The 26,903-nt window shown below is 47.3% G+C and overlaps 1 protein-coding gene across 3 annotated transcripts; it reads right to left on the bottom strand.

Moving 5' to 3' along the window:
- Positions 1-52: 52 nt before the first annotated feature.
- EPCIP (exosomal polycystin 1 interacting protein) lies at positions 53-23,036 on the bottom strand. 3 transcript variants are annotated; one of them, XM_008267185.4, is made up of 3 exons: positions 22,744-22,880; positions 9,169-9,239; positions 53-5,115 (listed from the first exon to the last, which is right to left on the bottom strand). In XM_008267185.4, exon 3 carries the CDS (start codon positions 5,080-5,082, stop codon positions 4,447-4,449), a length of 636 nt encoding a protein of 211 aa, XP_008265407.1. In that variant the 5' UTR covers positions 5,083-5,115; positions 9,169-9,239; positions 22,744-22,880; the 3' UTR covers positions 53-4,446. The 3 variants fall into 3 exon arrangements, 2 of the variants coding, with proteins under 2 accessions (XP_008265407.1, XP_051715458.2); XR_011388327.1 differs by lacking the exon at positions 53-5,115 and adding an exon at positions 8,893-9,068; XM_051859498.2 differs by lacking the exon at positions 9,169-9,239 and having other exon boundaries at positions 22,744-23,036.
- Between the last annotated feature and the right edge of the window lie 3,867 nt (positions 23,037-26,903).

Here is a 26,903-nt window from a genome sequence, read left to right as displayed (position 1 = left end):
CAAAACTGCCTAATGACTCTAACACAGCAGTAATCAAATACAAAGCAGGGAGTAAGAGGTAACTACACTTTATTTAAAAATGCGGGAATGACCATGCATTTAAAAATTATTTATTTATTAATTTTTTGAAAGTCAGAGTTACAGAGAGAAGGAGAGGCAGAGAGAGAGAGAGAGAGAGAGAGAGAGAGAGTTCCATCTGCTGGTTCACTCCCCAGTTGGCCACAATGGCCAGAGCTGCACTGATCTGAAGCCAGGAGCCAGGAGCTTCTTCTGGGTCTCCCATGCAGGTGCAGGAGCCCAAGGACTTGGGCCATCTTCCACTGCTTTCCCAGGCCACAGCAGAGAGCTGGATCAGAAGTGGAGCAGCTGGGATTCAAACTGGCGCCCATATTCAACGCCTGCACTGCAGGCATCCGCTATATCACAGTGCTGTCCCCTGCAACGGATCTCTTCTAAATGGCCTCTAACTCCAAGGAAACTTCAAAAAGTGGGTGGCACATGGAATTAAAAGATATATTTATTTGGATGCAAAAAATCCAAATCCATGCATTCAAAAGATCTTCAAAAAGTTCATGAAAATACATGTTACAAAATAACTATGTTTGGGCTTCACATTCTTTTGCACCAAAACAAACATATCTTTTACATTCCATGTTCCGCCCATATTTTGAAGTTCCCTCTTGTTCAAGTGCTTCGTTTTGATCCTGGGATCTTCTTTTTACTCTCTTGTGAGTGATCAGATTAAGTCCTGTGGCTTTTTCAGACTCTTATAATGAGGATAATCACAACCTGTAGCTGATAAGGATCCAGGTGAGTGAAATCATTGATTCAACTCAGAGGCAAACAAATTGTCATTTTTGCCTAATGGCTCCTGGCTGGTCCTGTGCTGTGAGGGACTTAGTATCATTGTGCCTGTACTGTTAGCAACAACATGAAGAAAATATATCATTTCTTTGTCATTTAAAACAATTTAGTGTTTTCTTTCTCTTACTAACAAAAACCTTAAGTGTGATAAAATGTTCTTGGTTGTCAATTCTGAAAGATAATTACATGAGGGTTAGCTATATTATGCCTTCTTTTCTTTTTAGAAGTTTTTATTGAAGCAGAAAATGCATGCAAAAAGCCAATGTGTGACAAGTGAACAGCATTCTTTGAAAATTAATCGTGGGCATAGCTTATGTAAGTTTTGTGTTACACCCTCTTCCTGTCAGTAAAACGTCTAACAGATTGTGTACATATGTGTCTGTGTCTTGCTCTGTTTCTGGAGAGCTGGGGGTAAACTCTGACTAGCACGCCACTGGCCAGAGGCAGCAACTGGTAATGCTAGCCCCAGGCCGGGTGGGAGCCACTGCTGGGGTTTATTGCCCCAGAGCTTGTTATTTAAAACATAATGAATGGCATGTCAACAGTGAGGACTTGAGGTTTCACCTACCAGCTCAGAACTCATCGTGTGCTTGAGGGATTGGTCTGGCCCCGCCATGCCCTCCGGTGGCAACACTTCACTTGAGTTAGGCCACGGCGGGCTTTCTAGGTGCATCCAGGGACCACCCAGTGGACCCCCAGCCCCTCCCTGTTGCCCTCCGACCCTGTGCTGAGTGCCAAGCACCGCTTGTTCCGTGTCTGTGCTGTGGATTTTCTCTGTTCTTTACTTGTCTCGTAACAGCACAAGCTGAACCACAGATCCAGAAACTTGGCAACAACAGCTCTAAATTATAATCAAATGAATTTTCATTTTTTTAAAGATGTATTTGAAAGGTGGAGAGACAGAGAGAGAGAGAGGCAGAGAGAGACAGAGACAGAGAGAGACAGAGAGAGAGAAAATATGTTCCAACTGCTGATTCACTCCCCAGATGGCTGCAATGGCTGGGGCTGGGCCAGGCCAAAGCCAGGAGTCAGGAGCTTCTTCGGAGTCTCCCATGTGGGTGCAGGGGCCCAAGGACTTGGGCCATCTTCTGCTGCTTTTCCCAGGCCATTAACAAGGAGTTAAATCAGAAGTGGAGCAGCCAGGACTCGAACCGGTGCTCATATGGATATGGGATGCCGGTGTTGCAGGTGGTGTATTAACCAGCTATGCCACAACACTAGCCCTGAACATTCATCTTCTACTGATTTAAATCCTATTCATCAACAATGATTTATCATATTAATCACTTAATTAAAACATACATGAAAGAGCTTTGAAACTATTATAAGCTACTAAAGGAAGATATCCGAAGGATAGACATTAATTTCTAACATATTTAATTTGATGCTTTATTAGTAAATATCCATAAAAATTCAATTTGTTACAGCTTCAGTAACTGGTGATATCTCTCTCTATATATTTGTTATTTATCTTTTCACTTTTATCTTTCTAGCTTTTCTTGTCCTCTCTTTCCACCTTCTTTGCCTTTTGTCTATCACTTTAATGTTACCTCTGAAGTTCAAGGTCAGTAATGTGGTCATTATCCCTTTTTATTAAAATTCGTACTTTGGCCTTCATTTTGCCTAGTTTAAACACTGATATTATGGACTCATGCTAATTAGCCTGAATGGCCAAATCTCCCACCAATTAAGCAAATGTAGAAATTGCAGGTTATTTCGGTTTACTCTATGCTAAGGTTTAGAGGAAAATAATGTGATGAATGAGATCTTTGATGAATGCCATCAACCCAGGACAACCTGTTATCTCCTCATAGAAGTATTTCTTAGTGTTACGGTATCATGAATGGAATCACGTTTCAAGTTCACTGCACTCTAGGTTTTGACCACAATTGTCAGATTCTTTATGTTCCAACTTAACTTTCTCTATGTTCCAACTTATTGATAAATTGGGCATCTGTATGTACAATGTATGTACAATGATGATGAGCCAGTTTGAAGTTTGTTTTTTTTTTGTTTGTTTTTTTTTTTTTTTTTTTTTTTTTTTGACAGGCAGAGTTAGTGAAAGAGAGAGAGAGACAGAGATAAAGGTCTTCCTTTTCCGTTGGTTCACCCCACAATGGCCGCTGCGGCCGGCGCACCGCGCTGATCTGAAGCCAGGAGCCAGGTGCTTCTCCTGGTCTCCCATGCGAGTGCAGGGCCCAAGCACCTGGACCATCCTCCACTGCACTCCCGGGCCACAGCAGAGAGCTGGACTGGAATGGTGTTATAAACAATCATTAGGTTCCCAGGCTAGCCCCTTAGAGTAAGCAAATACGATTGTAATGGTACCAGACTATGTCCTAGTTTCTGGAAAGAGAGAAGGAGGAGGAGAGGGAAGAGGAAGATGAGGGAGCAGCAGAGGGAATGGGGTGGAATGAAGGGTAACGACACACAGAAAGGGAAGGGAAGGAGAGAGGTGCTAAAGGGAGGAGCTTTTCCTGGGGTTCCACCTGTACACTCAGAATTTTGAGATTTATGCCTTTTTTTTCATATCCTCCCATGGTCACTTCTGCATCCCTGTCTTTGTGATCCCAGTGCCCTCAGTTAGCCATCAGGTCCAGCCTCCTCAAGCCTGTCTTCCCTCCCTCTCCCAGACTCTCCAAACTTCCACTTCTCAGCATATCTGTTCCCAGCAAGGTATTGGGAAAACACCAGCCTGAGATAGACTAACATCGTGTGCAATTCGCAGCCCCCGAAACCTCCGAGATCCACCATTTTCTGCTCAGAGGAGTTCCAGGCAAAGCAGTTAGAAAATAAAATAAAAACAGAAGTTCTCTCTCCCCTTGGTTCTCTTTGGACGGTTTCAGTCCCCCATGGTCAATGGCAATCTGACAATAATGAATGGAAAATTCTGGAAATAAACAGTTCATAAATTTTAGACCTCACACTGTTCTGGGTAGCATGATGATAACTTGTGGCACTCCTTTCCACCCTGCCCAGGGTGTGAATGCTCCCTTTGTCCAGTCTATACACCCTGTGTCCATTACCCATCACAGTTATCAAACTGCCTATGGTGGTACCAGAGTGCTTTTGTTCAAATTACTCTTGGTTTACTCCATAAAGCCCCCAAAATGCGAGAGTAATGATGCTAGCAATTTGGATGTGCCAAGGAGGAGTTGTAAAGTGCTTCCTTTAATGGAAGTACAATAAGATATATATACACACATATATATGTATATATATACACATACATACATATATACATCTATCTATATATATAGAGAGAGAGAGAACCACAGTCCCCTAAATTTTATCTCAGTAAATGTACTGTGTAGTTGTTCTATTTTGCATTAGTTACGGTTATTCATGTCTTACTGTGCCTGATTTGAAGTGTTACCAATGATATGTTTGTATATCACCTACAGGTCCTGGTACTATCTGCCCTTCCTGGTATCCTCTGGGGGGCTTGGAAATGCATCCCCCTTGGATAAGCAGGGCCATTGTTAATACTGATACCCATGGAGTCTTCCTGCCTTCCAGGAGGGACCCCCATCTCATGGCCTTATCCCCACATTTCACGTGCAGGCAGGACATGGTTCAATGTTAGTAAATGACCGTGACGACACAGCTTGCGTTGCTTGCCACTGGGAACGTCTTAAAGTAAGAGAAATCCGGGAAGTCGTGGGCGGTGCTGGTGACGTTCTCCACACTGTATGATTTTAAGGACGAGTCCCTGTTGAAGAGAGCCACGTCCAAGAAGGAGATGTGCAGACACGACGGCCAGCCTTCGGTGTCACCGTCCCCGCCGCCGCGGATCAGTAAGCTCTGCTCGGCCGATGCATACTTGCTCTCGGTGTTGATGCGGAGCCGCCTCAGCCCACAGATGGCCAGGTACGCGGCGGGGAGGGTGTTGGTGCTGCACAGGGCGAGCTTCAGGTCCTGGACCAGCGTGAAGTTCAACAGGCGGCCCAGGGCGGACGTGTCCGTGAACCAGACGGTCAGGTGGCCGTGGTAGCTGGCTCGCTCCACCGCCAGAGGCAGGGCCGTTTTGCAGCTGCACATCAGGTTGGCCAAACTGTAGTCACAGTCCCGGATGTCGGCGGAGCAGGTGCAGTTCCGAATGGCGTTTTCCCGGGCGAGAATCAGGGTGCTGTTCTTCTGGCCCGCGGTGCCGCGCTGCAGGACGAAGACCCCCAGGGTGCCGAGCAGAAGGAGGCAGTGCCCGGACGGCGGCCCCATTCTTGCGTCATCAGCCAGTCCGTGGGAACTCACCTGAAAGGAAATATGCCGCTCTCTTATCACAGCCTCTCAACAGAAAGACACAGCGTCTGGAGGAGGAGACGGATGGAGGAGGAGTCCCCTGAGGCTCCCGCTGAGAACCTCTCTCCGGGGCAGTTCTAACACAGACAGGCAAAGCCTATGCTCAAGGTCCTTTTCCCAGAGCTTCCCGAGGGCGGACAGGCAGATCTCCCAACACTGCATAAACCTCGCAGCTCTGTCTGCTGACCGGACCAGGAGGGGAACACGCCAACAAGAGAGTAAGAAATAAGCGCTGATAAGTGCTCAGGATAAGGTGGGAAGTCATCCTATTTTAAAGAGAAATACCAATGCTGGGATTAAGGGGGTGAGTGCTCTCTGGTGCCTGGCATATAACAGATGAGTGGTCCTTATTTATGGGGTGATTGGAACAAGCTAAGCCTTGTGTGGCAGAGAGCATCAGACCCCAGGTCTATAAAAAAAATACTCTCTTCTGTACCTGGTCATTGACGAGAAGCCAAATATACAATTTAGTGCATCTGTATTTCCTGAGCACGTTAGGGATGGCAGGTCCTAGAGATGAGACCTCTGAGAGGAAGGGCCAGAGTCATGGACAGGGCCACCCAGGAAGGGCTGGGAGGGAGACGCAAGGGTCATTCTGGGAGATGAACGGTGTCCAAAGACAAGGATGACAGCAGGAAAGAAGTTAGGCAGCCCTGCCATCCTTAGGATGCAAACCGAGGCTGCAGGGACAGAAGAAAGCAGTGAGAAATCTGAGGGTGGCAAAGCTAAACACACCAGGGATCAGGTAGACAGGGAGGCAGCACACAGGTGGCTCCGCAGGGGGCTGGCGCGTCGGGCAGGTGAAGTTGCCCTTAGCTCAGTAAGTTTGAGCAGCAGGTGAGATTTGGGTTCACAGCAATCGTAACTATACCCATCCACCCATCCATCTGCTCATCTGTCTGTCCACCAATTCATTCCTCCTTATGAAACTGACCTTACTTATTAATATTTCCCCAAATTAATAAGCTCTGTGGGTTCTTGCCACATATTCAGAGAAGAATGCTGAATACTGGCTCAAATAGACCAGGCAATGTGGTAAGTTTTTAAGGATTTTATTTAGTGAGAGAAATGGGTAGAGAGTGAGGGCTTTATCTAAGAGAGAAAGAAAAGTCTAGAGACTAAGTTGGGGTCCATACCAAGCAGAGAGCAGGCCAGGAGCCAGCTAAGTGCAGCAAGCAGGGAGCTGGCACCCCGAAGGCACGGGCAGCAAAGGCAACAAAGGGCAACATGGGCCAAAAAGGGGAGGGTCCACCGTGTTCCAGGCCTTTGATCCACTTCCCAAGGGGAGTGGTTATGTAGCCTGACAGGCAGGTAGACGTACAGGTTGGGGGTTAGGTAGGGGCAGAGACCACACAGCGGGTGTGGTGAAGACGAGGTCTTCCAGCTCACAAATCTAATTCATTCTATCCTGTCTGCCTGCCTACATCACATATATTCAAGAAACATCTATGCAGACTTGACGGGGTAGCAGGTGCTTGGCTGGCATTGGGGATCCCGTCCCTAACAAGACAATCTGGGCCTCAGCACTCAGGGAGCTTATTTTTTTTTAATGCATTCGATTCTGAACCCAATTTGCTGCGGTATCAAGAGCCCAAGGTCCGGCCAGGCTTGCACCTGAAGACCGAGAGACTGCACAGTGAGGAGGGAAGAGGAGGGAAGCGTCAGGAGCCAGGCAGGGCCCAGCACGGGCTTTGTGCCAAGCTGTGGTCTAGGCGGAGCCGAAGAAACAAAGACAAGACAGACCTGGACCTTCCCCTCCGAAGCAAGCAAGGCTGAGCTGAGAAGAGCCACACTGAACACACAGTTACAAGAACACAGCAGAGAGATGGGTTAAATTCCATTTGGGGACCAAATAAGGCAGTTTGTGGTGTTTTGTGCTTATTTAGAAGTTGTCACTGGATTTTCTTTAAAAGGCTTTATTAATACGGACACTCTGCAATATAAAAAAAGAGCTTTGAGAAACTCAGAGACTCAGAATTCTCCCAAAACGAGAGGCTTCACGGCTGTAAATAGTTTTAGAATCCGGAGGTGACTAGGAAGGTATGGGGAATAATAATTAAGTGTGGGATAATTTTAGATGAAACTGACCCAGATTCCATCAGAGGTTTCTGGGACTTCATGTCCCCGTAGCCCTATCATGCCAGAACTGGGAATCCTGCCGATACTGTGGGCTCACTCTGACCCCAGCCTTCAAGAAAAACGCACGGGGCTGGCATTGTGGTGCAGCAGGTTCCCATAAGGGCTCCGGTTCAAGATCCAGCTGATCCATTTCTTATCCAGCTTCCTGCTAATGCACTTGGGAAAGCAGTGGAAGATGGCCCAAGTGCTTGGATCCCTGCACCCATAGGGGAGACCTGGAAGAGGCTCCTGACTCCTGGCTTTGGCCCAACCCAGCCCCTGCCTTTGTGGCCATTTGGGGAGAGAATGAGTGGATGGAAGATCTGTGTGTGTGTGTGTGTGTGTGTGTGTGTCTGTAACTTGGCCTTTCAAATAAATAAATACTTTTTTAAAATAGAAAAAGGCAGGCAGGGGCATACATACATCAGCCCAGCACCTGGGGAAAAGCATCGGACTCACTCTCTCCGACGCTGAGAGTGTTCAGAGGCCCATGCAGCAGCACAGAGGTGGGAAGAGAGGATGCGGATGTGGGGAATGCATGGGACTAGACGTCCCCAAAGGACTTTGTTGGAAAGACTTCCCAGCAGTCCAGGTCCTGGCTGGACCTCAGGGTGGTCCCTGCCTCCTGGGCAACATGGAGTCCAAAGGCCAGAGCACAAGAAGCCTCCCCAGGGTGTACAGTGTGGGGCCCACACCCCGATAAGCATGGGGGCGGGGGTAGTACAAAGGGGTCAGCCGGACGTTTCTCTCCTTTAGGTCTGAATTTCTGTCTCTGGGTTTGATGAATGAAGACAGAACACACTTTGACAAAACACCCCCACCCCCACCCCGCGTGCAGGTGTGTGTCTCACTGCTGATTTAGGTTTGTCCCTTAAAGACTCAGGACTTGGAAGCTTGGTCCCCACAGCAGTGATGTTAAGAGCTAGGGGGACTAGAGGGAAGCAGTGATGTCATTGAGGACGTGACCATCAGAAGAAACTAATGTAGTTCTGTGGGACTGGTTAGGTCTCACAAGCAGGTGGTTGTAAAAGTGAACCTGGCCCATCCTCATGTTTTGCTTCCTGTCTTGCCCTGTGAGCTCTCCCTTGTGTGTGCTCCTGCCAGTGTCAGGCTTTTCTGGCTTTCAGCTTCCAACACGATGAGCCAAATAAGCCTCTTTTCATTATAAAGAGAATCAGCCTCATGTATTTCATTGTAGTATGTGTGGGATGTGCCCAATTCCAAACTGCTTCATTTGCTGGAAGACTCCTCATGTTCACCTCTCAGAATCTTCAAGGATTTTTCAGGGACTTGGGGATTCCATTTCTGAGAAATGTGCTTGCCCAGCTCCCCATTGGATCCTCAGCCCCCGGCTCCCAGCCCCCAGCCGCCTGCCCCCAGTACTGTCTCTTGCTTTAAATCTGAGACTGCCTGCTCTTTGTGGGGACAGCTCCCTGCCTTCTGGCTCTCTGGTTTTCCCAGTTTCTTGACTTGAGTCTTTTCCTGTAATTGCCTTTCCACTTAAAAAACTCACTTCTTTCAAATTAAACTCATTTCGAAATACATTTTGGAATCACATTTGGTTTTTAATTACCAATAGGGTTTGGAGAATGTCATTAGGTTTTTCCACAACTCTATTTTTTTTTTTTTGTCTCTTGTGTTAAGTCTACAGCTGCACAAACATCATTGTTTGTGGCACTGCAAATCTGTTTGGGGCAAATGGTGCACAGACTGTCCTCCCCCTGACTCCGTATCTCCTTCCTGGTAATATCTTCTTGTAAACACAACTGGTCTAGTTTGAAGCATTCCTGTTGGAGCCCAGCATAAACATTATCTAAATGGTGGGTGTAATTCTAGATTGAGAAGGAATCTCTGTGGAATTTGTTTTGGAGCTGCTGATCTCTGTACCTGCTGAATTCAGAGGTCTTGGCCTTCGTGTACCCAGTTGCCAGTATCAACTGCCACGGGGATTTCTTCAGCTGCAATGCAATACAAAAATAATATTTAAACTGATTTGGAATAGTTGCTATGGTTTTTAATCATATTCAGTGATTCAAAGATGGAATGATCGTATATAGCATTCAACATCATGCCTGAAAAGTTTCACTGCATTGGTACCACCTGCGTTGTTTAAAGTTTATTTATTTTAATTTTAAAGGCAGAGTTGCTGAGAGGGAGAGAGAGAGATTTTCTGTCCACTAGTTAACTTCTCAAAGGCCCACAATCCCAGAGCTGGGAGAGTCCAAAGCCAAATGCCAGTTTCTCCAGCCAGGTCTCCCGTGTATGATAGGAACTCAAGTACTTGCGCCATCATCACTGCTTCCCAGAGTGTGCATTAGCAGGAACCTGGATTGGAAGCCGAGGTGAAACTCAAGCCCAGGCCCTCCAGCATGTGATGCAGGCGTTCCAAGCAGTGGCTCAACCCTCGGCCCCAATACCTTCCCTTACCTGAGTTTGGTCGTGGTTGCATACATTACTGTGTCTTGCAGTGCAGGATTGCCGGATGCTTCCAGTGCCCACCAGTGACCATGTTCCCTTTTCCTGCCTACTGGACTTCATTCCCAAGCTTGTTGCAGTGGCTTGGGGCCACGTAACTGAGTTCTTCCACTGGTGGAAGATTCCGTGGAGGACTAGGGGGCCTTAGAGGGTGGCAGAGCTATAGATAAAGGCTGGACTCCCTGGATGACTGGATGGAACAGAGCACAGCCTTCTCCCCATCACTGGCATTCAACTGCCATGTGGGATGAAGAGACCTTGACTTCTCCAAGCCATTGGATAATATCTTTTTTTTTTTTTTTTTTTTTTTTTGACAGGCAGAGTGGACAGTGAGAGAGAGAGACAGAGAGAGAAAGGTCTTCCTTTGCCGCTGGTTCACCCTCCAATGGCCGCCGCTGCAGCCGGCGCACCGCGCTGATCCTGGCAGGAGCCAGGATCCAGGTGCTTTTCCTGGTCTCCCATGGGGTGCAGGGCCCAAGCACCTGGGCCATCCTCCACTGCACTCCCTGGCCATAGCAGAGAGCTGGCCTGGAAGAGGGGCAACCGGGACAGAATCCGGCGCCCCAACCGGGACTAGAACCCGGTGTGCCGGCGCCGCAAGGTGGAGGATTAGCCTATTGAGCCACGGCGCCGGCTTGGATAATATCTTGATGCTGGTCACAGTAGTTGGCCTCCCCTAACACAGAAGGTGCTAATAGTATATTGCAATTGAAAAATTTTACATCTTCTTTCCTCAAAAGAAAATGAGAAATTAACATGTAAAGAGTATGTGTTTGATGACAGAAAACGGCCTCAATCATTGGAAAATCAAAAATCAAAACAAAAAAAAAAGTCATTACTGTCTGCTAGGGATTTGACATTTGCCCAAGAGAACTTGGAACATACTCTGGGAACAAACAACTACAAGGGGACTTCCAAAAGTTCATGGAAAAAGGGAATTTAGAAATAAGTTTATTCTGGTGCAAAATATTTTGAAATCCACACGTAATTTTTTTCTTTGTAATATGCATTTTCCAAAACATTGTGGCAGCCCCTTTATAATAAGACAGCATGATTGACTGCCTATAAAGGATGCAGGTGAAGTGCTGGGTGGAAGAAGTGGAAAGAGCTCCCCAAAAGGGGGCGCTGTTTGGATGAGGTTGGGAAGGGATTGGGGCTGGGGAAGGGAGGCAGTGTAGAGGCAGGTAACCTGAGTGGCTCTGCAGCCCATGGCGAGTGGAGAGTGTGTGCCAGATGGCCAGGGGACATGAGCAAGACAGTGAGATGGGACCTCACCGGCCAAGCTAAGGACTCGTATTTCATGCTGGAGCAATTTGGTCTCCACACTCCTTGGATCTGCACCCCACCCACAGATAGTGTAAAATCCCTCCCCAGTGGATAGAACTTTTTATTTCTAAAGACCATATATATAAAATCATATAAATATAATCTACATTATAAAAATATATCACCAGTAGGTTTTTTTTTTTTAATTTAAGACACAGTGTGTTTTGGCATAGTTGCTTAAGCCACCACCTACGACACTACACCCCAAATTAGAGCAACAGTTTGAGTCTTGGCTGTTCTGCTTCTGCTCCAGCTCCCTGCTAATGCACCTGAGAAAGCAGTGGAAGGCGGCCTGAGTGCTTGGGTCAACTGCCACTCACGTGGAGTTCCGGGCTCCTGCCTTCAGCCTGGCCCATCCCTGGCTGTTGTGACTATTTGGGAAGTCAACCAGCAGATGACCTGTGTGTGTGTGTGTCTTTCCCTCTCTCTCTGTCACTTTGCCTTTGAAATAAATCTTTTTTTAAAATTAAGATGAAAAAATGAATACAGCGAGGCCAGTGCTGTGGCAAAGTGGGTAAAGCCGCCACCTGTAGTGCCAGCATCCCAAATGGGCGCTGATTTGCGTCCCGGCTGCTCCACTTCCGATCCAACTCTCTGCTGTGGCCTGGTGAAGATGGTCCAAGTCCTTGGGCCCTGCACTCTTGTGGGAAACCTGGAGGAAGCTCCTGGCTCCTGGCTTCAGATCAGCACAGCACCAGCTATTGTGGCCATCTGGGGAGTGAACCAGCGGTTGGAAGACCTTTCTCTCCCTGTCTCTCTCTCTCTGTGCCTCTGCCTATCTATAACTCTGACTTTCAAATAAATAAATATTTTTTTAAAAAAAATGAATGCAAGTAAAAGTTTGGGGGCTGGCATTTAGCTTAGTGCTTACAGATGTCTATCCGTATCCTCTGTCAGAGTGCCTGGGTTCAGTATTTGCTCTCAGCTTCCTGCCAAGGCAGATGCTGGGAGGTAGCAATGATGGCTCAAATGACTGGGTTCTTACCATCCATGTGGGAGACCTGGATTGAGTTCCTGGCTCCGGGTCCCAGCACCCCAGCCATTGCAGGCATTTGGGGGTTGAATCAGCAAATGGGAGGGGTTCTCAATCTCTGTCTCTGCCTGTCTGTCTATCTCTAACTCTCTCTCTATCTCTCAAAGAAAATAAGTGAAATAAAAGTTTGAATATTTTCAGCTCCATCCCACTCACTTGGCCTGAGCATCCCCTTTGATGTTAGCACCCCATTAGGGGTCCCTGCAAGAGGCAAACCCCGGGAGTGAAGGTTTACAGCAGGGGAGAGTGATGTGACCGCTTGTTTAGGAAGGCATCCGAGGATGCCTGGTAGAGACTGAGGAGGGGAGGGGTGGAGGAGGCCAGAGTTAGGGCAGTGAATTCTAAGTAAGAATGCTAGCTCTTTGTATTTCCATCAGCTGACTCCTAACTCAGACCCTCAGGGTGAATCTGTCTCAGTAGCTGGACCCCTCGGTGGTACAGAGACCTGAGGGTCAGGCTAAGAGACAGGGATGAGGGACCAGGCCCATTCCATCCTGTGGGCGTGCAGCTGAGAGACCCTCAGAGGGACCCGATGGGGTGGAGCCCAGCTGGGCAACACTGGGAGCTGTTTGTTGTCTTGTTCTTGGCCTCCCTACATGGCTGGCTCAAGCCGATGCCCCGCCTGGAGACATGCGTTCTGCTCCTGGAAGTCACAGCTCAGTTCCTTGTCCGTAAGGAAGGAGCCTTTGGCTGGCCTTGTTAGGACGGGCAGCAAGCCCACCTGCTGCAGTCTCTCTCCCTCACCGTGCCTTCTCTTTCATCCCAAGGTCATCCATCTCCCCCAACCCTCCGCCCCGCCCTTGGTTCTTTCCGGTTGCCCAATGCTGACACCTGCTCTCACAGGAGGGTCTGGGGTCTGTTATCAGTTGTTCATGCCTTCCCAGGAATTTAAACCAACCAGTTCCTGCCCAGCGATAGTTCACATTAAGCCTTATCTGTGCCTTGCTCCTTGTTAGAGGGGTTGCAAGGACTAAACCAAAAGTACAGGAGAGGGTGGGGGGAGTGTAGGGGGGTCCCCTGTTCTCGGGCCTGGGTCCTGCTTGTCTGTGGCTGTGCATTCAACCTTCCTGCTAAGTCAGGGGGACTGTGGGCTCCTCTGGACCACGTGGGCGAGGTGCTGGAGAGGGGCTATGTGAAGGCGTAGGGCCCTGAAAAAAATCTCCTGGGGAAAAAGAATGGTCAGCATTTTTCTTTTCTCTGGCCATATTCCACAAATGCACCGGAGAAGCTGGGGTGGAGAGAAATGCTAGGTACGATGGTGTTTTAGAAAGGAGGGATGTCCTGGTGTCTACTATTTCAAAGCTGTACAGTTGGACGTGAATTTGGGTCTCCCCCCGTCCCCATGCTTTCTTCCTGTGATAAGTGTTGTCTTGTCTTTCTTCTTCACGTTCCACAGTAGCAGACTGCCCACTCCTGGTGTGAGCCACTGAATTTTCGCAGGCTCTTAGGCGTGTCTCACCCTGAAGGCACCACCCCACGCACGCCACAGCATCCTTTTGGCTGTGATTGACAGAGAGCACTGTGACAGAGAGGAGATCTGTTCACTGTGACTCAGATGCGATTGCTATCATTTGATTTATGAGTAGGATCTAAACTATATGATGTCTTCTGAGATATTTGCTCTCTAAAACAGAGCAGGTAAATGTTGGAGTCCCTGTACGTTGGAATTTAGGCAAAATTAGCTTCAGGCATGCAGTTTGGGTCTTAAGAGGACGCAACTTGCAAAAAAAAAAATCAAGATTGTTCTTGTTCAATTCACTATATGTGGTTGGACTAATCAGAGGAACTTTCTGGGTTTCATTTCTCTCAATAAAACATAGGATGATAATCCAGCCACCTAAGGCTATATTAACAGTGAAGCAAGTTGACTGCAGTAATAAACATATACAAATCTCTTAGTGTTACCCATAAGTACTAATTCTATCTAAGTAAATTACAAAAGACAGTGTTGGAGTCCTCTTCATAAACTATGACTTTGTAATCAGAATTATGGTAATATAAAACTATAATAATAATATAATAGCATGCTCTGTTAGGGCATCCCCCCAAAAAATCTAAAGTAACTGGCTCATTTCATGCATTAGTTGTATCAAAACTTTGAGTAGAGAATAGGTTCAACAAGGAACATTGATCTATTTGCACAAGTTTTCCTGTGACAAATCAAATCAGATTTGCAAATGTGCTCCTCTTCACTGTGGGCATTGGAAGTATCCCTTATCCAAGACACTCGGGACCAGACCTGTTTCAGATTTTGAATATGTTTGGATTTGGAATATTTGCACACACATAATAAGATGTCTTGGGGATGGGGCACAAATAAAGCACAAAATTCATCTATGTTTCACATGTACCTTCTACACATGGCCTGAAGGTGATCTTACACCTTATTTTGTATGTGTGCCTGAGTTTTGACTGACTTGTCACGTGAGGTCAGGTGTGGAATTTTTCACTTGTAGCATGTGTGGCCACTCAAAATTTCAGATTTCAGAGCATTTCAGGTTTTGGATTTTTTTTTTTTGACTAGGCATGCTCAACCTGTAGTGAACTAGCCTGGGAAAGAGAAATTAATTATTCAAATCTTGTTTCTACTCATTTAAATATATGTAGAATGTTTAGAGGAACAGCAAGAAAATGGGATGTGATCAGAGCAAGGGACTTCCTGATGTGATTTAGCTAAGGACATAGAGATGAGAAGACCCTGGACTATCTGAACAGGTGCAATGTAATCACCAGGAGCTTTGTAAGACAGACCCAGGACAAGGCAGAGAAGAAAAGAGGGCTGTGACAGCTGAAGCAGAGATGCGAAAGAAACAACCATCGGCCACCTCTAGGAACTGGAAGAGGCAAGGGATGGATTTGCCCTGGGGGTCTCTAGCCCTGCTCACAGGTTGACTTGTATATATATGTATATACACACACAAGGAATATTTGGTAGCCATAGAAAGAATGAAATCCTGGAATTTTCAGCAACATTGATGGAACGGAGGTTACTACATTAAGTGAAATATACCAGACACAGCAGAAAAGACGGTGTGCTGTCTCTCAAATGTGGAATTTAAAAAAAATCTGAACTTAAAAGAGTAATTGTACAGGGGTGACAGGGTAGAGGAAAGATGGCTAAAGGGAGGTTGAATAAGGGGTACCAAAACACAGTTAGATCAATCATGGATTCCGGCACTCCACATCAGTGAGACTACTATAGGTCATGATGATGGATTATACTCTGTGGAAAGAACTGGAAGAGAGGAGGGGGCAGCCTCCATACACAAAGAAAAGATAGGAAATGGAAATGCTCATTGCCTGATTTGATCAGCTTGCACTGTATACGTGGGCTGGAACATTGCATAAGATCCCATTACAAACTGCAAATCTCATGTATTAATCAAATTTTTAAAAACCATCATTTTTGGACCAATCGTCTCAACCCATCTTTATTCATGGCCATGCAGTAGCTGCTGACTGCTTCGTATGTAACCTATTACTTTCATTGGACTGGATCATAAGCCACATGAAACAGTTAGCAACCACTGCACAGCTAGACTGGGGCAGCTGTGTCTCCCTCACTGTTCTTCCGAAGCACCAAGTTCACGCTCTCATAGAGTGGTGAGTCATCCTGATGCATCTCAGGACGTCTTATGAGTTGAAGGGGGATTGTCCCCAGGTGCTTATTTGGAAAGTACAATTGTTGAGGAAGAGAGAAAAGGAGAATGAAGACAATGCATGGAGGCCGGGGTGGGATGAGCAGAGGGATGGGGGCAGAGGCATTTGTGTCTCCTCAGCCCAGACTTCCACCTTGGACCAAGTCTTGTGGATCTGCAGGCAGAGGCTACATGAATTGCTTTGAGAACTCTGAGCTATAGGGTACAAGGGGCCCTGTCCAGGATGACGCCGAGTGGAAGACAGAACCATTCTCATCGCTCTGCACTGAACCCAGCACAGCTCTGGCACCACGAGGACTGAGGCGAAGGCAGCACCACTTGGACCATGCAGGAGAGCAGCCAGACGCGACTTGCTCTCTGATCACTGAACCATCACTGCTCATTGGCAAAGGCAAAGATAGTCAAAGTCCAATGGCGATCAGGGATGGAGCAGGCGGAGGGACCACTGTGCCTAAACAAGAACCTCCTGGGGACGCTAAGGAATATGGGGAGGGGATTCTGTTGGGTAGATGTGGTGGTGAGGAGGAAGCAGGAACCTGCATCAGGTGGGTAGAAGCATGAGGCAGCAAAGCTGTTAGCGTGACTCTGACCTTCTCTGTGCCCTCTGGCTGCTGAACCAGGGCCTCTTCATCCCTGGCTGGGTTACTGCTTGCAGATCCAATTGATCGAATCACAGAACCAGTCCCAAGTGCTCAGACAAGGTGAATGCGAATCAACTGAAAGGCAGCGAATTTGTATTTTGAAAATGCTGAGCTCAACCGGACAAAGATTTGCTCATTGGATGCTGGGCCCCTTGCTGTTGGCGTGCTAGAGATGCCAGGTTTCTGTTGTGACACAGATCTGATCTTGTTGCTGACTGGGGGTCTCCCCAGTCCTAGACTAGCACAGCACCCGATGCACGGGGGTGCTTCAGGCATATTGATGTTCTCCAAGTGAATCCCTACAGCATCTAAGTAGCAAAGTATGTTATTGGTCCTTAACTACCTCTTTAGCCTTTTACCTCCAAGAATGGTGGGGTGTATCACATTATCAAATCAACAAGCAAAATTCATCTTCTACAGCAGGAATTTCATAGCATGGTGTAGGCACGACAGGGCACCCACAGTGGTTTTCGTGTATGGATACAGGGTGGAGATTTTACCTTACTTTCTTGTCATTTGGCTGGATATCGTACTCAAAAACCATTGAACAGTATCTGGCAAATATCCTGGGGGGCACCCGACCTCCAGCGACTTTACCAAAAAGTCTATTCCAAGTTCACAATGGTCTTGCTTCTAACAGGGTCACTTGTTGCTGGAATAGGGACCATAAACCCCAAGTCAGGACCCCTAGTCACTGTCCACACCCCTCCCAAGCCCCCAGGGGAACGTGACCAGAGTTTATACTCAGTTGTCCCTCAGTCTCCATGGGAGATTGGTTCTTGGACACCCCCCACCCCCCGCCATGGATGCTAACATCTGTGGCTGTTCAGGACTTGTGTGTAAAGCGGCACAGGATTTGTGCATAAGCTGTGCATATCCCCTCCTATACTTGAAATCATCTCCCAATTGCTTATAATGCCCGAGACAACGTTACTGCTATGTACATAGTCATTAGACTGTGTTGCATAAGGAGTAATGACAAGGAAACAAAGTGTGCCCATGTTCAGATATTTTCTATCTGTGGTTGGTTGAGTTTGTGCACCCAGAACTCACAGAGATGGAGGGTCAGCTGTACCCTGGCCTCACAGGTACTTGTGAGCGCCAAAAAGCCATTGCCCCAATTACCTGAGCTGAGGGTCTGCTGCAAAACTCCCCCACAGCCGACATGGAGCTAACTCAGAGAGAGCATTACTCAAATTACAGGGCCGGTGTCACAGAGGGGGAGGTTGCCAAGGAAAATGAGTCAGAGGCTTGGCCCTTTGCTGGGAGATGAGAAACCAGAAAAGGCGGGCAGCACTTTAATATTTTAATTGCCTGCTTCCAGGACAATAAAAGGGGATTCAGATCTTCCTCTCACAGGGGTACTTTGTTCCCTTCTCATAAAGTGCCTTGGGCTCCTACCTTGAGATGTAAGCTTGGGCTTTTCCCTTTCATCTGTGTTCAAGTTAAAGTTCAACCATTCTGTCTGAGAAAAGAATTCCATTTTCCTTTGGTGGTTTCAGTTACAAGTGGTGGAACCCTCAGATGTTTAAACCTTATTGCTTTCTTGAAAGATTTGTAAGAGATTTAAAGTCTCTTTTGGGAAGGACACCTAAAAGCAGTGTGGTTCCCTGAATGGGGACCTCAAACAGAAGAAGGCATGAGATAAAATCTGTGGAAACCCACATAAAGTATGGATTAGTTTAAAATAATAATGGATCAGTAGCGGTTCATTCTTGGTGACCAATGTACCAAGCTGAGATGCTAACTCTATATGGGACTTCTTTGTATTGTCTTCACAATGTCCTGAAAACTATCCTAAAATAAGTTTATTAATTTTTTTGCAATCTTGTCTCCTGATTCATGGATGACTCCTTGAAGGTGAGTGGTGCTCCAGCTGAAAATTTGGGCTACATACAGCACCCATGACATGGGCTCTGGGCACAACCCCAGATGGGCTCCTCAGACCTCCTGGCCACAGGAAAGATTTGGGTTTCTTGAATGAGCTGGGAGCCTGTAAATGGGAAGTAGACTTTGCATGGGAAATAGATCAAAGCTGGGAAAGGTGCGGCACCATGAGATATTGTGGGAACCAGTCGGGAAGAGTGTGTGTGTGTGTGTGTGTGTGTGTGTGTGTCACTGTTTCTCTGAACTTCCATTGTGTGTTTTCACTCTCTGTTCTGGACTCGATTCCTCTCTCATGCACCTCCGGCTGCTTTCTGTTCCATACCTGCTGAGAAAACGTCTTTATCTCTTAGAAGGTCTTCAAATCTCCCTTCCCTCATGAAATGTTAATAGGCTAGGGCATAGCTGACAGCTCTCGTTGGACTCAAACCTATTTTTCTGAGAGTGTCACATCCACCTACCCTAAAATAAATTCAAGAACTTTTATAAGCGATGAGAATGGCCCCACAGGGAGCACCTGTCTGTGTCAGATTTTTAAGCCACTCCCAATCAGGCTCCTGCTGCTGTCACTCCATTGCCACATTTCTCATGAGGTCCCCTGCGACTCCCTCCCCCCGGTGTGCAAACCCAATGGTTGACTTCCTGTTCTCATTTTGCTTGACTTCTACCAGCATTTGACACAATTGCCTTCTCCTTCCTCTTCAGGGAAGAATTTCGGGTTCTTCCAGGACACCACATTCTCCTGGTTTTCTTGCTGCTATGATGGTCACTCCCCCTCAGCCTCCTAGGTTGGCATCAAGTCTTCTTCCACTAACACTGCTGTGTGCCTTCCACTCAGGGCCTGGCTCTCTTCTCCATGGACCTCCACGCTCTCAGTGGTTGCCCACAACCCCATGGATTTAAATGCCATCCATTGTTGATGATGAACCAAGATAGATCTCTAACTACTCACCGCTTCCCTGAACTTCATGCCCCAACGTCTAAGAGACGTCACGTACAGCTGAGACTCCCAGGTGCCACCCAACATTCATGTGTTGTAACCACTATTGCTCAGTATGGGAGGTGGGGCTCAGTGGGAGGTGTTTGGATGGCAGGGGTGGAGGCCTCATGAAGGGTTAATGCCCTTCTCTTATTAGCGAGCTCTCAGGCTCATGGGATTGGATCAGCAGGCTGTTACAAGGAGAGGCAATCCCTGGTGTGCGCCCCTTTCTTTCCTTTCCTTTTCTTTCTTTCTTTCTTTCTTTCTTTTTTTTTTTTTTTTACAGGCAGAGTGGACAGTGAGAGAGAGAGAGACAGAGAGAAAGGTCTTCCTTTTTGCTGTTGGTTCACCCTCCAGTGGCCGCCGTGGCCAGCACGATATGGCTGGCGCATTGCGCTGATCCGAAGCCAGGAGCCAGGTGCTTCTCCTGGACTCCCATGGGGTGCAGGGCCCAAGCACTTGGGCCATCCTCCACTGCACTCCCGGGCTATAGCAGAGAGCTGGGACAGAATCCGGCGCCCCGACCGGGACTAGAACCCAGGGTGCCGGCGCCACAGGCGGAGGATTAGCCTAGTGAGCCGCGGCGCCGGCCAAGTGTGTGCACCCCTTTCACAACTCCTCCTTGTTCTTCTGCTTTCCACCAATAGTTGAAGCGGCAGGAAGCCCTCACCAGGGGTGCCCACCCAATCACGGACTTCCCAGGCTCCAGAGCTGTGAGCCAAAATCAACTTCTCCTTGCAAATTGCCCAGTCTTGGGTATTTTGCTCTTCCAACAGAAGAAAGACTAGGATATATGTAAAATATACAGCTTCTGATTCCCAAGACAATTCAGGCTCCCAGAGGAATGTTATTGCATCACTATTCTATTGCCCCTCAGCTGTGTGTTCCAGGACTAAGTTAGCTAGATATAAAAAAAAGTCATTGATGACGGGTCGTGCACTTCAAAACAAAATCGTGATGCCTCATGCCAAAGAAATGACAGATCATAGGGGCCGTTGCTGTAGCGTAGCAGGTAAAGCCATTTCTTGCAGTGCCGGCATCCCATAAAGGCGCTGGTTCAAGTCCTGGCTGCTCCACTTCCCATCCAACCCTCTGCTGTGGCCTGGGAAAGCAGTAGAAGATGGCCCAAGTCCTTGGGCCCCTGAACCCGAATAGGAGACCCGGAAGAAGCTCCTGGCTCCGGATCCTCCCAGTTCTGGCCATTGTGATCATCTGAGGAGTGAACCAGCGGACGGAAGACCTCTCTGTCTCTCTGTCTCACTCTGTCTCTGTCTCTCTCTCTCTGCCTCACTGTAACTCTGCCTTTCAAATAAATAAATAGATCTTTTTAAAAAAAAAAAGACAAATCAGGAATGATACCTAATGAATTTTCAATTTATTAATAATATTTCATGAATATTTCTTTTATGCCAAGTAGTGCTCTAAGTGTTTCGCATGTTTTATATCATCTAAGCCTTGCAATCATCCTAAAGATATATACTATGGCCCCACTTTCACATCAGAAAATGGAGGCATGCAGAGGTGGCCAAGAACCTCTCTCAGAGCCAGTTAGCAACGGCCAACATTTAAACCCAGACAGCCAAATACACTGCGAGGAAGCTAGTGGGGCAGCAATGGGGAGGCCTGACTACAGCACATCTGTCACCATGGTGCCTTTCTACATGACATGGGTCCTCGTCAGAGTGAAGTCACCAATGGTTGCAAACCCTTCAGTAACTTCGATGACTTGACGTCTGTCCCATGGTTTGGATCACAGGGGTTCAACTCCACAGCTTTGCCTGCTGCCCCTTGGGTCACACCCACAGAGCAGTGTGGTTTGTCCATCCTGCTCACAGGGAACGCTCACTTACGGTGGCCCACAGGCTCAGGCACAAGGTCAAGGGCACTGGATCTTATTATTATTATTTTTTTTTTATTTTTGATAGGCAGAGTGGACAGTGAGACAGAGAGACAGAGAGAGAAAGGTCTTCCCTTGCCGTTGGTTCACCCTCCAATGGCCGCCGCTGCAGCCGGCGCACCGCGCTGATCCGATGGCAGGAGCCAGGAGCCAGGTGCTTTTTCCTGGTCTCCCATGGGGTGCAGGGCCCAAGCACCTGGGCCATCCTCCACTGCACTCCCTGGCCATAGCAGAGAGCTGGCCTGGAAGAGGGGCAACCGGGACAGAATCCGGCGCCCCGACCAGGACTAGAACCCGGTGTGCCGGTGCCGCAAGGCAGAGGGTTAGCCTATTGAGCCACGGCGCCGGCTCACGGGCACTGGATCTTAAAGCTGGTAGTAGGAAAGCACTTCACAAAGTTCATGGAAAATGGAAGAAAAGAAAAGTTTATTTTGGTGCAACATTTTTTGAAATTCGTATTTTTTTCCTAGTGCACATTTTCCGTGAACATTTTGAAGAGTCTTCATGCATGAAAAACACTGATGTGGAAAGGAATTTTCACACTTCCTTTCGTAAATGCTATTGGATTCTTATCTTTAGGAAATGTTCAATTTTTTCCAAAAAAAATTAATGAAAAATCTTTTTTTCCCTTCAAACATATGACATTATTCAGTCTACAAGAAAAGCAGAAATTTCTCAAGGATCTCTGTTTTCAAACAAATGAGGTCTCTTCGGTATTTTAAAAGGAGATTAAAAAATATATTGTACACAATACTCGTGAAACATTTCCTTTCCTCGATTTACAACAACACGCATTTTGCTAAAAACGCCCCCAAACATGCTCACAAACCAACGAATCATGTGCAGGACCGGGGACGCAGTACTAAAACGCTGCGCTCCTCTTGGCTTCATTATTCATCATTTACCATCTTTTTTCCACTTTTGGATAAAAAGACCGATTCAAGTCAACCGTCCCGTGCAAGTGCCAGCCCTCATCTGAACTTAGTTTCTTCTCGCCTTTCTGCGTTTTCCAGTGAGTAAACCCTGTAGAATCGAACACATAAATAGGCAGTAGCTATTCTACTCCTAACAGCAAGCATAGGGAAAAAGCCAGTGTAAGCAGAGGCTCTGAGAGCTCCCAGCTTTCTCTGTGGCCACAGTAAGGAGAAGAGATGGGAAACGGTCCTGTCTGAGGCTATTATTATCTCATGTCAAAGACCAGCCGAAAAGCATAGCCATGGGGATGGCGGGTATATCCGCCTCCAAGGAGTTCATCTATCGAGGGGCTGAGTGGGGAGATCATTTCATTCTTTGCTCAGTGTTTTTGGGAGTGTTTCCAGTTAAAGACAGGATCTCTCGGTAAAGAGCAATGCATCTGCCTGGAAGCTAAAAAAAAAAAAAGTTTCCCCGGTGGAAGCCACCCCTACGAGGTGCATGGTGTTCAGGGAATGCAAATGTTACGACCGTCTGAAGGTGTTTCTTCAGCCTCTCTCAGAATTCTCCCGCCACACAGAAATCCTGAAGCGATCAAAAGCTGTGGAACTAGACATGCTTAAAACAATCTTTTTTAAAAAGTGGAGTTTACTCACATCTCTCCCTTGCACCGCGGGGCCGCTCCTCCCGGCTCGGCGGACCTTCGCCCTGGCTGGCCAGCTGGTCTCATCTGCGAGGCAGGCTGGAATTCGTGGTCTTGCACTTGCTGTTCTTTTCCGTGTTCGGAGGGCCAGCGGCCTGGTCATTTCCATGGCAACCAGGAGGAAGCTGCCGGCTTAGCAGTTTCATTACCCGCACAGCAGGGGAGAACCTGCCAGGGTGCTACTCTTTGGGGGGTGGGGCTCTAAAGAGGGAAGCTGTAAGAGAAACCTGGGAGGCTCCTGCTGAATACTGATCTGAAAGCCAGACACACACGTAGGAAATCCCAGGTGAGCAGGAAATCCAAGGAATTACATGTAGATTATGGAGATGCCTTGATATTTGTATTTTCACAACACCTGCCTCCCTTTTTGGCCTGATGAGTGGATACTTAGGTTAAATGCCTGTAACCAGTGTCCTCTTACTATGAGTCCAAAGAGAATATCCCCATTGCAGAGATCCAGTGTCATTCTCCCTTCTTTGTTCAAGTATTGATTTCCACCATAAGACTAAGCTCCTTCCAGGGGCACTGACGGGTGGCACCTGCAGGTCTACATCCAAGTGGGGGTGTTTGGTCATTCCAGACTTCAGGAGATGGATTTCTGACTCCCTCATTGGGATGGGCACACAGCAATGCAGCTTCACAGACACCTTGGGAGGCACCCAGGCCTGGAAGACCCTGGCCTTAGAGAAGTCCCTGGTGGCTGCAGCTGCCACTGTTTTGAATGATGAGCTTCTCGATGGCCTTGGCCTTGGGCACTCATCGTAGGCTGGCTGCACTTGGCCCTTTTTGGCGTGGTCTTCGTTTCTTATTTTCTTTGTCATAATGGAAGCAGGAGCTTTTCTTTTCTTTTTTTTTTTTTAAAGCTCATTCAAAAAGGGTTTAAATCCACAAAACAAATAAATGCATGAAGAATATTCTGCATACATTAACTGGTGTCTTAGTTCACGTGGGCTGCTGCAACAAAAATACCATACACTGGGTGATTTATAAACAACACAGCTCTGGAGGCTGGGAAGTTCAAGGTCAAGATGCCAACAGGTTTGGTGTCCAGCGAAGGCCCATTTTCTGGTTCACAGATGGCGCCTTCTAGCTGTTTTCTCACACAGTGCGAGGAAGAGCGTTCCAGTGTCTTTGGCATGGCCCCCACACAGGAGGGCTCTACCTCGGTGACCTAACCGCTTCTAAAGTCTTCCACTTCCTGTGTTCCAATGTATGCATTTTTGGGACACAAACATCCAGTCCTTAGCAACTGATGAAGGCTCACTAAATATGGGAGAAATCAGGTGGGCAGTGATGATGGAAGAAACATTAGGAGATTAGTTGATTTTTTTAATTACTTGGATATAGATTATCCAGTTTTTTTTTAAACTTATTTATTTATTTGAAGGGAAGAGTGAGAGAGAGAAAGAGAGAAAGAGAGAGAGAGATTTTCCATTCTCTATTTCACTCCCTACATGGCTGCAACAGGCAGGACTGGGCCAGACTGAAGTCAGGAATCAAGATCTCCTTCTGGGCCTCCTATGTGGGTAGCAGGGGTCTAAGCACTTGGGCCATCTTTTTCTGCTTCTCCAGGTGTATTAGCAGGGATCTGGATAAGAAGTGGAACAGCCAGGACTCAAACCCGGTACTCTGATATGGGATGCCAGCATTGCAGGCAGCAGCTTAGCTTGCTGTACCACAATGCCAGCCACTATGCAGTATTTTAAAGAAAAGAGCAGAAGTCCACTAATTCATTTATTATTCATCTAATGAGTCCTACCACACTCCTGCACTGTGCCAGTAGATTGAAGGGATGCAGAGACAAATGTTACGGTTCTCACCTCTAACGAAGTTACACTGCAGAAGGAGTGATTAGGAGTGTGGGAATTGATTGTGAGAAAAGTTAGAAGAGGGGAAAAAATCTAATACATCAAGTCTTGGAGACAGTGGGGTTACCTTTTGCCAGGGCAGTTGAAGAAGTATTTACAGGCAGGCGCCGCAGCTCACTAAGTTAATCCTCCGCCTGTGGTGCTGGCACCCCTGGTTCTAGTCCTTGTTGGGGCGCCGGACTCTGTCCCGGTTGCTCCTCTTCCAGTCCAGCTCTCTGCTGTGGCCCGGGAGTGCAGTGGAGGATGGCCCAAGTGCTTGGGCCCTGCACCCCATGGGAGACCAGGAGAAGCACCTGGCTCCTGGCTTTGGATTGGTGCAGTGCGCCAGCTGTAGTGGCCATTTGGGGGGTGAACCAACAGAAGGAAGACCTTTCTCTCTCTCTCTCTCTCACTGTCCAACTCTACCTTTAAAAAAAAAAAAGAAGAAGAAGAAGAAGTATTTATGGAGAGACAGCATGTGAGCCGGGAGGGCTAGGGTCTGTGTGGTCAGATAGAAAGCACACTCATGCCTCTTTGGAAGACTTTCCCGTCAATGGAAGATGTGAGTTGATGGGAAAACTCTTTTTGCTTTCCTGACGCAGGCATTTCTGACACACATGACTTCTCGGCTGCTCCACAGATCAAGGAACCCTAACAGCTAAGAACATTGGTGGAGCAAGGGTTTGGAAATGGGAGAGTCTCGGGCCTATTTTGCTGTTTTGAAACCTGGTGAATCACAGTCAGGATAAAGGGAATTGGGAATATAGTCCAATAGGGTTGGTGTTTAATTTCAGCAAAGCAAATACAAGTCCTACCATGTGAGAATACTGACCCGTGGACCTTGGTCCAAATCTTGATTTTCTCACCGCCTTGCATGCTAACTAAACTTTATGAGCCTGTTTCCTTATCTACAAAGGGAGACTAATAATACTCTGCTGAAAGGCTGAGGTGAGGACTGAGGGGGAGATATATATTGGTAGGATATATATTGGTAGGAGAACATATATTGGTGGGATGCTAGAATAAGACTGGCCAATGCTACAGCAGGTGCCTGCCTGGATCAGGAAATCGGCCCTGGATATCTGTCAGAGAACGTGAACTCTCCGTTCAGCAACTTCCTGACTGTGGAAGAGGCAGTGGCTCCCTCGATGCCCCAAGTCTATGGAAGCTTCCAGAGTTTAGCACAGAGTTCTAAATCTTCTCACTAACATAAGCGACCCTGTGCATGTCTTCAGAAATGCCCAGCAGGAATGAGCCAGCTAGAGTAGACTCAATGGTAACCAAGAATCTTGAATGACGTATCAGTGTCATTGGCCAACCCACTGTTAAGTGGAAGTCCGTTGATACTGCCTAGTCTAAGTCTTTATTTTAAGGACCAAGCTAAACAGCCACATACTTAGCAAAGACGGGGCACACGGGAGGCAGTCTATAATGGCAGCTCTCATAATGTCATTCTTTGTCACTTTCTGTACTTATGGCTCTGGTGCCTTGTGGAGTGGGGTGCTGGGCTGAAGGCAAAGTGTGACAGCGCAGGTACCTTCCTGGAGACTTGAAAGCTAAGCAAACAGATGCCAACGAAATATGGCAGGCTCTCTGTGGGTACCCTGTTAAACATTTACTACAGATTTTATATCTCTCCGTCTTTTGAAAGCATTTCTTGCATTTGCCCTTTGTACTATCTGGGTCTTGTAGTTGGAGTAGATTTTAGCACAAGCGAGCACTGGGAAGAGTAGCAAAACCACACCTTAGAAGGGCTGCCTGTTTTGTTCAGCTGTGGAATCAGTAGGTGGTAGGCAAGTGTTTGCTCACAATGGGACTGAATTCTTGCTTTGTCCTTGACTAATTTTGTTCTCTTTGTTTTGCATCACAAACTTGCAGGCTAATAGCATACTCAAGTTATAGCCAGCAGAGTAAGGAAAAGTGAAAGCCGACACCCACCTCTTCTAAGTCTGCACTGGAGCAAGTCTTGTTTTGTTTTCAAACTTTCACAGCTTCTTTGATTGCTAATTAACCAGGTGGTTTCCTGACACTTTGCCACCTTTTAAGTCATTCCCAGCCCCTTTTATTTCTGTTTCTTCCATCCTGGGCCATGTTGGGGGGGGGCACTGTCACACCCTCCCATTCCTTCCCAACCCCTTCTTGGTCAACTTTAACGTCCACAGTCTCAACTGGCTTCCGGACACAGACATTCGATTGCTTACCCAGTGGCCTTGGAGTTTGCAAAGACCTCTCTGACTGTGGTCTTCCTCCCTGGCCTCTGTTCTGC

Source organism: Oryctolagus cuniculus, chromosome 4 (assembly GCF_964237555.1).
Source record: "Oryctolagus cuniculus chromosome 4, mOryCun1.1, whole genome shotgun sequence".
NCBI classification, from domain to species: Eukaryota; Metazoa; Chordata; class Mammalia; order Lagomorpha; family Leporidae; genus Oryctolagus; species Oryctolagus cuniculus.
Note: the sequence above shows the minus strand (reverse complement) of the source record. Positions and strands in the feature narration are given on the sequence as shown.